This window comes from Amblyomma mixtum, chromosome 1 (genome assembly GCF_055824585.1).
Source record: "Amblyomma mixtum isolate Tamu chromosome 1, ASM5582458v1, whole genome shotgun sequence".
Taxonomy (NCBI): Eukaryota; Metazoa; Arthropoda; class Arachnida; order Ixodida; family Ixodidae; genus Amblyomma; species Amblyomma mixtum.
Genome location: NC_143012.1, coordinates 77,541,164 through 77,553,498, shown reverse-complemented (window position 1 = coordinate 77,553,498; position 12,335 = coordinate 77,541,164). Strand labels below are relative to the sequence as shown.

Below are 12,335 nucleotides of genomic sequence, written 5' to 3'. Positions count from 1 at the left end.
TAGTGCCACGTAGGAAGGTGATCGAACGGAGAGGGCGGAATCTGTGTGAGAACCCTCTTATGCTACCTATGGCATCAAGGTTGACAGATTTGAGGCCCTCGTTAAGCTATTCAGCATACAAGTGAACGGCAAAAAGATGCTCGTAAGCACGTCATTACGCAATGTGACGTTTGTTGAAGACGCATTTAATTCCTTCTTATAAAAAGCTTAAGCTTTTAATTCGTGGAGGAACGTCAGAAAGACAGACAACTGCGTGAGGACCAACTCCAGCCTAATACACACTTCCACCAAAACGGTTTGGTTTGGCTTATTGGGGTTTAACGTCCCGAAGCAACCCAGGCTATGAGAGACGCCGTAGTGGTGGGCTCCGGAAATTTCCACCACCTGGGGTTCTTTGAACATGCACTGACATCGCACAGTACACGAGCCTCCAGAATTTCGCCTTCATCGAAATTCGGCCGCCGCGGCCGCGATCGCACCCGCGTCTTTCGGGTCAGCAGCCGAGCACCATAACCACCGAGCCACCGTGGCGGGTCCATCAAAACGGAACCTTGTCATACGGTCGAGGCTGAAAAAGAACTCCGCGCAACAGGAAACGCTAGAATACACTAAATTTCTTTGAAAGAGTCAAATTTGAAGAACTCGTCGGATGTCGTAAAAACCTCTTTCCCCTATGTTCTCCGTTTTTGTGCCGCAAAGTAGCTCGGAATGGACTTAACTCATGAATTTCGCTTAGAGCACATAATTTAAATAAGGATGTCCAGTGAGATTATTCGGAGTTTGTCCTTGGTTTTATGTAGCGCGATGTGAGCCGAGTCGAATGCGTTACATTTCTTTTCACAAGGCATACCCTGTATTCGTTTTAGCCATAGTAGGCTGGAATGTGGGGCTTCAGTTACGTTTTCTATTTCTTTCGAAACTGGTAAGGAAGGAGGTTGATTGCGGAAATATTTAAGACTGACTTTCTTCTTTCCGTTGGTGTCACCCAAGAAAATCTTTATTTTCTTAGTCTTGTTTTTCTGCGCCATTCATAGTAATACCCACTCCTGCAAAGAGTTTGCATACTGCGTAAACGAACCTCCGGGAAATGGGCGCGAACAGGCAAAGCATTCCAATACATGGATGAAAATGTCGTGCTGGTTTATAAAAATGGCGGAAAATTGCTGTAGATCTCTGCAAAGACTTCAAAGAAAAACTCAAGGCGTGTACGCCAACTCCCATTGACATTGTACGAGCATCGCATTTGATGAAGATACTGCTTGAAGTCTAATAAGGGAGTAATTACTCATTGACATCCATCCAAGCGCAGCCATACGGCTACAAAGGAAAGCTGTACAGCTTTCTCAGAAACTTCGCAGTTAAAGAAAAAATCGTCCTAGTCCGGGGTTCGAACCCGGGACCGCAGTTTCCCCGGAGCAGTCGCTCTGCCAACTACTACTCCACAGTGGGGGATTCCCCTAAAAACATTTGACCAACACTGTTTCCACATCGTGTTATTGATCGATTCGCTCTCGCATTACCATAAGCTTGCCGTAAAGGTTAGCTCAGTTGGTAGAGCCACTACTCCGGTGAAGCGGGGGTACCGGGTTCGAATCCCAGACCAAGACGCAATTTTTCTTTAACTGCGAAGTTTCTGAGAAAGCTGTGCAGATTTCATTTGTAGCCGTATGGCTGCGCTTGGGTAGACGTCAATGAGCTATTAATTCCTTATTACAAATCTACTCCACCTTGGGGGATTCCTCTAAAAACATTTGACGAACGCTGCTTGAAGTATATGTCCATTGCACCGGGATCTTGAAACACTTCTGCAGATTTGTTTCAAAAGGTAGAAACTTCGCAGAAAAATGTTCTCCTTTCCCACAATTTCCACGTACTGTCTTTGTCAAAAGTAACCAGGCTGCATGGTTTGCTTCTAGCTTCTATAGTGGAGCCCTTGTGGCTTTCGTAAAGATCAAAAGTTGTCCGAAGGTAAGAAGACCCCCAGTACTTCCCTTTAACGGCCATTTCAGCTTCAGGGAATCTGTAAGGATTCCATTGTACGAGGTAGAAGCAAATCATGCAGCCTGGTTACTTTTGACAAAGACTGTACTTTGCTGAAGCGACCAGACACCGTAAATTATCCGACAGGCAAGTTTCCCAACTTAGTAACCAAGTTGTTTTTGAGGATAGAGCAGCTCAATTTCCTCTTATCTCATGTCAGCGCTTTCATCTCGAGAAAATTAGCCAGAGCAATCCTTTGGAGAAAGCCCAGTTTGGACACACTATCAACAGCATGCCTGGAAACCTTACTGTCACCAACGCCTCTTTCCTGCTGTTTTTATCACTAGACGTACTCTACGAAATGAGATATACTTGACATCTCTAGGCGCGTCGCTACATGCTCGTGTTTCTAAACGTCGCAACCGGTGCCGATAGCTTTTATCGTTGAGCTGTTTTCTTCTCCTGGCTTGCGCATTTTCATTTCAGCTTCGTTCCAGTGCCGGCGCTTTGCCTGCCCTCCGCAAGCCTCGGGGACGGTCAGCTGCTTAAGGAACGTGGCGTGGCGGCGGTCAAAACGCCATGCGGACAATGCGCTCAGTTTGTTGGACTCTTCTCCTCGTCAGAGCCACTAGTGAGTAAAGACACTATTTTCTGTCCATTTCTTACAAGAACGAGTTGACGGGCCATTTTGGTTCTGCATGGTGAATATACCACCATGTGTCTTCCACTGTTTGTCTTTTCGTCGTAGTGCCTTGCGCCGTATACTCACAAGTCTCCATACATCTGTTATATTGTTACGTACAGTTACGCACTAAGATCGTCAGCCGAAAAGCGTATTATCACTAGTACTCTAGCCCAGTACTCAGCAGCTTAAGCGGCGCGTAGGTCTTGGCTGCGTAACAAACATCTAGCCACTACCAGAGCTGTAGACAGAATAAGCAGACGATTCTTGGTACCGCACATCCCGCATTCGAGGCGTATGCTGAAGCCTCTGTGCCACCACTCCGATGTTGAAAAAAAGAAAGCGGGATGGCGGCCTGAAGCGCCAGTGTGCACAGTTACAATATGAATGTCGAGAATGGACAGCAAACGGCCATGCTATTGTGGTGAGGCTACGTGTTGTCACCGCACTTCATTTCATGTGCAAGAATAACGTGCGCTTTCTGAGCATGACTGGAACCGACGAGAGAGCAGACTGAGTATCGCGTATGGTTGACACCCTGTGCCACTAGACTATCGTACCACTTTTAAAGCTATAGCTTTACTACTTGCACTTTCAACCTTTGCAGTGGCGCGGCGGTGCCACCATTGACCTTTAGGTGACCTCTTAGAGAAGGGCGACCGACTCGCGCCGTCGCAAGCCGCGGCGGTGCCACCACCGGCGCCTAACTCCTGCGCTCTCGGTTAGGAGCGCGATTGTGGCGTTACGCTGAAGAGATTAGGCTCGACTAACGTCGCTAGAAAGCAGTAGCGGTGCCAACCACCAGCGGCTTAACATTGCTTCGCGATCTCGCGCCGTCCGAGTGCGACGGCGGTGCACATGAACGGCGGCCTGACTGGACTGGATTGCATTGGACTGGATTGGATTGGATTGGATTAGATTAGATTAGATTACATTTGATTGGATTGTATAACAGATGCATCGCCACAAGTCTAACCACAAGCACCACCACCAGCTACACTACCAGCTGAACCATGGTGTAGGTACGGATATTGCTTTCGCAATTACCGGGCTTAACCAAGCTAAGCCACAGCGAATTTTTTAAATCTTCATTGGATGCAAGGTTTATTGACTGGAAAGTTTATTGAAAGGAAGGCAATTCTCGGCTCCATGGGTGGTCCGCCTATTCTGGCAGCCCACTGGCCTGCGCCGCAGTGTGGGCCCTGCGAACCAGTCCTCGTTGCTGGTCGGGAGTCCTCGTTGTACACAATGGCCTCCCACTGCTCGAAGTTGCGGTTATGAAGTCTGTCAATAGCGGAATTGAACTGGCATACCCACACTATGTGAAACTACAGTTTGAGCGCTCTGGTTTGCAGTGTCGCGAAACGGGGTGACGCGTCCCCGACTGCTGAAGGGGAACGCTTTCGCGTGCAGGTTCCAAGAAGAAAACAAACGAATCAAACAAAACAAAACGAAGCCGTGTTTATACTTTAAAGGAAAGGGGCCAATAAAGGAAACGAAAACACCAAGGAAGACACACACACACAAGACATGCGTACAACACTACGGATAAAGAATGAGAGAGTTCACCGGATACTAAGCGTCCCAGGTGGAGCGGGAATGCCTTGCAGGCAGCACAGATGCGGGTTGTCGACTTGCGATGCGTCGCTGGCGTTGCGTCCAGGGAGGCGGTGGTAGAGAGCCAGGAGGTGAGGAACGGAGATGGACACGGGAGACGCTGACGAACTCCTGCCAACCGCCCCCAAGAACTCGGCAGCTGCAGCAGGAAAACCTAGCCAGGCCCAGTCGACGGCGTTACCGTAGGCTTGTGCAGCCTATCCAAGGAAGCCTCGGCTGCAAGGACCCTTAATCCTTCTGCTGCCTCTTCCGACCTCGAAAGGGACGCAGTAGGCCTGCGTCGTTGATTCAAGGGAAGTCCGCGGCAGCTCGGACCCAACGTCCGACAGCTGCCACTTCCACGCTTGAATGACCAGACTTGTGGTGCGGTGTCTTCCTCTACACTTCGGTTTGCTGACACGTCAGCCCTCCGCTCCTCGTGTCTGCCTCGCGCACACCATTGGCACGCGCACACGCGCAACGCGGGGCTGGCACGCACGGCGCTCCACTGTCCGACGCACCACTGCCGACACGCTGCGTTCCAAAAATCCCTCGACAGTCAAGTGTGCACATCATACAGAGTGAGGGGTACCATTGTTGGAGTTAAGTGGAGTTACGAGAGTGTCTATTTGTAGCCGGTAAAGGGTGTGTTCTTCTGCCTTGTCTAGAGTTTTGTGAGGGGTGGCGTATGTCTGCCTGGCCCGTCTGTAGGCCTGTAGGTGCAATCTCATCATCGCAAAGCTGTGGAAGGAACGTCTTACCGGCATTTGAACACATGAACCACATCCATTTATTCTTTGGCCGTAGTAGTACAACCGGCGGGCGGGGCCGGATGATGCAAAAACCAGCAAGAGAGAGAGTGAAGAGAACGAAAGGCGAGGAGCCTGCTTCCTAAGAGTATGGAATTTGGCCCAGGTACCCCCCCCCCCCCTCCCCCGAGAGAGAGAAGCGTTAAAGCGCTCGGCAGCACGAGGTCGGGGATAGGAGCAGGACGTGTCTCTAAGGCAGAGGAAAAGAGGGCTACCGCCGACTCCCTCGGAATCAGAACACCTGCCAACGACCCAACCCTCCTCGCCATCCCACGATCCCTTCACCAGGAGCTCCTCATCAGGCCGCTCCCGAGGAACATGCACCCGTCCCACCATGAGCAGCGCCGCAGAGCCCGTGCGAAGGCACTCCATCGAGCGTACGGCTCCGAGCCGGACGCCGTATGGGTGGACGCTGCCTGCACGGGTGATGAAGCGACAGCAGCTGTGGTGGACTCCTCTTTATCTGCCCTCATCACACTACCTCTCCCTCCCAACACCTCCCCAGAGGCTGCAGAGGAAGCCGCCATTGCACTCGCAATCACCCGCACGGAAGTCCGGTACATTTTCAGTGATTCAAAAACTGCGATTCTAAATTTTGCTCGAGGCCGAATCCATGTCCCTGCTTTTGGCATACTGGATTCGCCCGATACACCCCCGCCCCGCCAAGTGGAGCTGATATGGGTGCCTGCGCACTCTGGGAATCCCGGAAACGAGGCCGCCAACCTTTTAGCCCGAGGTTCTTTAAACCGGGCTCAGGTGGCCTCGGATGCGGATTCACGAAGGAGCGCATGCACTCATTCAGTGATCTGACCCAGGTATACAGAGCCTCACGCCAGCTCTACCCTCCGCCCCACCTCTCCCTAGATAACAGACACGCCACACTCTGGCGCAGATTACAGACACACACTCTCCCCGCGCCCCATACCCTAGCCCACTATCATCCCTCCTTCCCTACTCCGGCATGCGCCCTATGCCCAGAACCCTTCGCTTCTTCCCTCCACATCCTTTCCCTCTGCCCGGCGGACCCTCCACCGCGGGATGTAGAGAACCTGAAGACCTGGGAGGACTGGGAGACCCTGCTGCGCTCGGAGGACCCGGCCGTGCTGACCATCGCCACCGGCCGGGCTGCCAGTGTTATGGACCTCAGGAACATAAACACTTGAGTGGAGTGGGGTCGTGCGGGGACCCTGGGCCGTGCCCTGAATTTCTGTTGTAATAAAGTTTTCTCTCTCTCTACCCCCGTCTCAAGCATCTGGATGAGACCGATTCAAAGAGTTTGGCTTTCAGCATCTATGACCTGAACTAGAATCCATGAGGAACACCATCTAAAGACGGGTCTTCGAAGCAGTCCTCGCTGGTGTGATTGTAGCTCATCCTGCGAATCACTTGGAGGGTCAGCAACATTTTTATTCTTACATGAATATTTCTCGCCCTAAGCATGAAACACTGTGTGAAAGCACGGTTTTTTACAGGTGAACTCTGCCGCCATGTACCCCAAAGCACGACTGAGGTTTCCACTGAACTAAAGAGCCAGTTAGGCGCCCTTTCCTTTTAGGAAAGGAAAGGGGCATAACTGCCTCAGTTCGTAGGCGGTGGCCACCGCCTACTGACAGCGGGTTTATGTGTCCGCTGACGAAGTGATCCAGTTGCACTTGCTACTGTTAGATTTCGCCGTGCAAGTACCGTGTTTCACCAGGCATCGGCCCCAGGAACACCGCCGCTGTGCCGGTAGAGGAAGGAACGTAGGCCGGAGACAGGGAAAAGGGGAAGCAAGGGAAAACTGTGTTCACATATTTACAACATAAGTTACAAACAGAGACAAAGTAAACGCTGACAAGAGGCTCAGGGAATCGCTGCCCGATGAACGTGTCGAGCGCTTTAAATAGCCGCTCTCGTCGTCTTCCCGCCTTTTACGTCCAATCAAGGGGACTCCGTCTTGGGGGCCACCTTTGGATGGAGCCATCGACGCTCATTGGCTGGCTTTACCATCTTGCCGAAGTCGCATAATCATTAACGGCGCTCCCCCCTCAATCGTCTTCCTCGGCTGTATCAGTGGGATAAATCTCCCGAAAGTGTCCTTTCCTCAGGTCAATTCCTCACCCACAATTGAGCGCGCAGTTAACCAAACACAGCTGTCAGCTGATGACCCTTCTGGAAGCCGGCCAGGGGAGTCCAATGCCTACGTCCCAGGAAACGCCCGAAGGCGAACACCTACAGCTGCGCCACCCACGCCGTCAACAAAAGAGCGAAGCGCGGATGATTGACAGCTTCTCGTCTCCTTGCGTGGCGGTAGGCGTTGAGTGATGTCTCCCTGGTGGTAGTACATGGTCGCAGGGTCGTTACTGCTGCGTTGGGTGCTGCCTAAGAGAAACCACTCAAGTCGGGGAAAACATGTGGTGGCAGTGACTCCGCAATGGAGGCACGTGGAAGAAAGGAGTCGTCTAGACTCAGTGTCTCCGTTCGTCGCGTCGGGCGTCACCTTTATTTTCAGGTGGTCGCATGGGAGCGCGTACTCGGAGAAGCACCACTGTAGCAGAACCGCGCACTGCCTTTGGGAATGGCTTACGTAAAGACGGCTGTGGCAGGAACACACAGGGGGAGTCACAACACTACTCAGAGGCTCTTACACAGAGACCGCTGAAACCCAGGAAGTGCGGCCAGAAGTTATTTCGCGCTAAAGATTCTGCTAGAGCCTAAAGACAGTGGTCAAAACACATCCTTCGAGTTTCTCGCTCCTGTAACGCACCGGCGCATTTTGTTGCGAAAGCAACACTACGCCAGCCAGCTCGGCTCGTCGCGTGGTCGCACTTCAGCCGTATGCCGCGGCCCACGAACGACCTTGAGCCTCCGTTACCTAGCAACGCCGCAGCCGCGCTCCAACAGATGGCGCCGCCGTCGACGCCGCTGCCGTCGCCTCTCGCTCCACCAGATGTGCTCCGCTGGGGTAGAGGGAGAGGAGGTGCCTCGCGGTGGTTATGTATATATATATGCGCTTCGCCTCAGTGGATTTTAGTCGTTATGGAGAGCGCGAAAGAGAGACAACAACGAAAGAACGAAGCGAGGAAGAGACAACGCTCTGAATTGCTACCGCAATTCAACTGGGGTTAACCAGAGCTACACCGCAGCCAATTTTTAAACCTTGGTTCAAATTACGTAGCACGCCGGCATGTGGCCCAACTCTGTGGACAGGAAAGGAAAATAGAAAGTCGGAAGAGAGCCTTGCAAAAACTTTTCTGAAAAATCCACGACGCAGCAGGAGATGACTATGCCTTCCTAAGTGTGCCTTCCTGTGTCTTTTACCTGCCGAAACAGCCTTTCGACCTTTGAATGTTCATTATTTCAGAAATATAAGCCCTCTTATGCTTCGCTATTTCCGCAGTTTTAGCCTACGAAGAGAAGGACTTCAAGTGCAGGGACAACAGTGCTATTGTTCCGACTACGTCTGTCTGTGACGGAATGCTGGACTGCCTTACACCGCATGGTAGCGACGAAAGCCCGGAGATCTGCGGTGGGTGCTACGCCATAGCTGTGCCGGAGTGCACTGAAAAACGGGGCATGGGTGTTTTGAGGCTCATGATAGACGTGGCACTGTTGTTGTTGTTTAGCGAAAAAGCTATATTCCTTCCGTTCTTCGAGGTCATGTCGGTATGCAAAATGACCTTGGGAGGCAGGGGAGCTTGAAATGAAAATGTTAGAATTTGAAAAAATGAAAACAGTAATAAAATGAAATCGAAAAAAACACAAATATGGAATAAAAATTACAAAAACAAAAGTGACAAGAAATACTAACAAAAACAACAAAAACAACATCAATAAAAGCTAAGAATTGCACTAAGAAATGTGTAAACGATTGCAGAAAGAACTGCAGGAAAGCAGCGTTCGCTCTGCACTAAGGTTCGGCACTTCATTTCATGCGTTGCATCATTACTCGCCGATGCACCTTAATACGCATTTAATGGCCGCATTTCATCTTCTCCCCTTTTTATTTATTTTATTTTACGTTTTCTGCACCGGTCTCCTTCCGTCTTTGTTTGCCAAATTCCCTTGCCCACGAAAAGTCGCATGACAGTGATTTTTTAAACGTCGGCTAAGTTCTCTGTATTTCATTAATGGATTTCTCTCCATCTCTCTCACTAAGGTTCGGCAGAATTGCGACGAACGTGCGTCAGTTTTTTTCGCCATAAAGTGTAACACGATTTTATCATCATCATCATCATCAGCCTGACTATGCTCACTGCAGGGCAAAAGCCTCTCCCATATCTCTCCAATTAACCCTGTCCTTCGCCAGTTGCGGCCGCCGTATTCCCGCAGATTTCTCAATCTCATCCGCCCACCTAACTTTCTGCCGCCCCCTGCTACGCTTGCCTTCTCTTGGAATCCACTCCGTTACCCTTAAGGACCAGCGGTTATCTTACGTTCGCATTACATGCCCTGTCCAAGCCTACTTCTTCCTCTTGATTTCGACTAGCATGTCCTTAACCCGCGTTTGTTCCCTCACCCACTCTGCCCGCTTCCGGTCTCTTAACGTTACACCTACCATTTTTATTTCCATAGCTCGCTGCTTTGTCCTTAACTTAAGCTGAACCCTTAACGAACACGATTTAGGGTGGCCCAACCAGCAGTTGTTGCTCACGCCTTGCATTTTTGCAAACTAGCTCACCGCCGTCCGACTGGCTGAAGAGGCCGCCGGGATACAAGAGATCCCGGCCAGCATCTGACGCGACTACCCCATGCGGCCGGATCTCTCCTGATCCTCCTCCTTCAACTGAGGGTATGGGACAGGGGAGGTCTGGGTGAGGTAGTCTCATTCTGTTGGACAATAAATGTTTTTCACTCACTCACTCGAAGCGTAATCTCACCGTTGCGACTCTCTTACAGCTCCGACTGTCTACTTGGACCAGGAGGTTTCGCTGGAGGTCCGTAACGTCACAAGCACGTCACTAGAACTTTCCTGGCCGAACACCAGATGGCGCGAATCCGGGAATTCGCTGACACTCGCCGGCTACTTCTTGACTGGAAAGTCGAATCGCCACTCGTTCCAGAACACGGTGTCAGGGCGCCTGCTGTCGTACAAGGTGCAGTGGTTGAAGCCATGGACACTGTACACGATTATCTTGAGGCCTTACTACACTGAGGGCGGGAAGCCGCTCAATATCCAAAAAATTGGAAGAGCAGCGTCAGCGGAGGTCAGGACACTTTCCTCTGGTGAGCTGTCAAGGCGTTTTTGTTTACATGACACGATCCTTGCTGCTGCATTTGCCTCCCAGAACTTGCTCGAAGGTTATGGTGAACAATTTTTCCGGAAAAAAATTTAGCTGGCTGTTTTATTTATTTATTCATCGATGCAGCAGGCCAATGTTTTGGTCCTGGCAGAGAAACAATATCTTATATGGGCGCTGATCTTATTTTATGAAAATCAAATTTGTCAGCGCAGTAAGCCTATCTAAGAAGTACCCCTGCTAGCAGCTATATTTCTCAATTAGGATGATTACGGTCGCGGGACTATCTTAATATTTCTCGCTCTCAAGCATTCCTTGCTGAATTCAGATTGCGTAAACTGGTCTGGTTTATGGAGGGTTAACGTCCCAAAGCGACTAGAGGCTATGAGGGACGCCGTAGTGGAGGGCTCCGGAAATTTCCACCTCCTAGGGTTCTTTAACGCGCACTGACGTCGCACAGTACACAGGCCTCCAGAATTTCGCCTCTATCGAAATTCGACCGCCCCGGCTGGGATCTAACCCGCGTCTTTAGGGTCAGCAGCCGAGCGCCATATCCACTGAGCCACGGCGAGATGACCATAGCTGAAAAAATAACTAATATATCAGCATTCTGCAACTACTTCCAGGCATCTTTGCCGCCTACATGATAAAGACCAGCTCCTTCATGAGAAAGGGGTGGTAGGTTGATTTTTGTGATATTTATAGCCTTCGAGCTGCAATACAAACGTTCTTCAGTTACTTAGCACATAATTTTTCAGCCATGGTTAAAGTACAGTCTTGGACAAAAATCCTAAGGCCACAGCGATAACGTGCGGCGAAATGAATGTTCCTACAATGCTCCGTGTAGCGGATCATTAAAAACACCTGTCAAGCAAGAAGCTTCTCTACATCCAGAAGACACCTTCTGCTTTCATTTCAAGGCCCTTCGGTCTTTAACAGTGCCGTAATGGCTCTATTATGGGGCGGAAGCGAAAACCCCTGGGCCTTAAGTCTTTTGACCAAGACTGTACCTCCACAAATGGATTGCATGCATTTCATCAGCGCACTGAGCAGAGCTCCACATCTGCGCACGAGTGCCAAGCAGTTGTATGCTGCCGCGCATCTGCTCAGAGCCGGAAGCTCCCGTCCAAGTGTCCGTGCTGTCGGCACGGCAGGGCACCGCTGTGCTCAACATCGTCGGTCCAACGGCCTGGAACAGCGACCCGGTCGGCTTCTACGTGCTCTGGGAGGCCGTCGGCGAGAGAAAAGGGCAGCGAGGGAGAGTGGAAGTGGAGCTGCCAGCCGACTGGTCGCCCGAGGAGAACACGATCAACGCTACGCTGCAACTTGAGAGAGGCGGGGATTACCGGCTGTCCGTAAGCGCCATCGGTACAGACGACTCAGGGGGTGTCTTACGTAGCCCTGAAGTCGAGATCGAGACTAGCATGCCTTTCGGTGAGTCTTGCTGGCAGCCACCCTGTGAGATTATTCGATGATGGTGTGCGTACATAGACATCGTTAAAGTGTGACGGCTAGCTGCTCCAGTTTCACAGGATATGCATTTGAAGTAGCGTGGCAAGTTCAGCCGGAACCAAACTACAAAGTAACAAGGGGGGGGGGGGGGGGGGGCATTCGGTGCTTAGCTTGCATCGGCCGCAAGGCAGGGAATGGGTCAGAGCCAAAGGTTGTCGGAACAGCAGGCATTTCACAACATAGAGCCGATGCAGAGGAATTATATTTCACGCGTTATAAATGAAGTAACGGAACGTAGCCGGAGGGTAGAACAAGGAATGAACGTTTATTGCTTGGTGTTACTGGCTTTATAAGGACACAGCAAAGGTCACATGACTGGTGATGATACGCAAGAGTGCGACACGTGTGAACCGTCCTGCTCATGCTATACATCAGCACGCGTGCTTGATAACACTACAATAACTCATGCAAAGAAGCAATACTTGAGACAGGCTACGGTATAGAGAGAGAATTTACAATGGTGCTCTAATGCCCGAGAAAGGAACAAGCGAACAAACATGAATTGTTCACCCGGCACTGTGACAGTCCCTCAACTGG

At 50.9% G+C, this 12,335-nt stretch overlaps 1 protein-coding gene across 2 annotated transcripts in view; it reads left to right on the top strand.

Moving 5' to 3' along the window:
• Positions 1 to 2,440: 2,440 nt before the first annotated feature.
• Positions 2,441 to 12,335, top strand: part of LOC149366851 (uncharacterized) — a 35,285-nt gene continuing 25,390 nt past the window's right edge. The window contains exons 1-4 of one of the 2 annotated variants that reach the window (XM_089552723.1): positions 2,441 to 2,611; positions 8,447 to 8,575; positions 9,946 to 10,272; positions 11,397 to 11,720. In XM_089552723.1, the coding sequence (XP_089408849.1) occupies positions 2,560 to 2,611; positions 8,447 to 8,575; positions 9,946 to 10,272; positions 11,397 to 11,720 (832 nt within the window). In that variant the 5' untranslated portion in view covers positions 2,441 to 2,559. The remainder of the gene's footprint in view (positions 2,612 to 8,446; positions 8,576 to 9,945; positions 10,273 to 11,396; positions 11,721 to 12,335) is intronic. The other variant, XM_089552727.1, reaches the window with a different exon arrangement.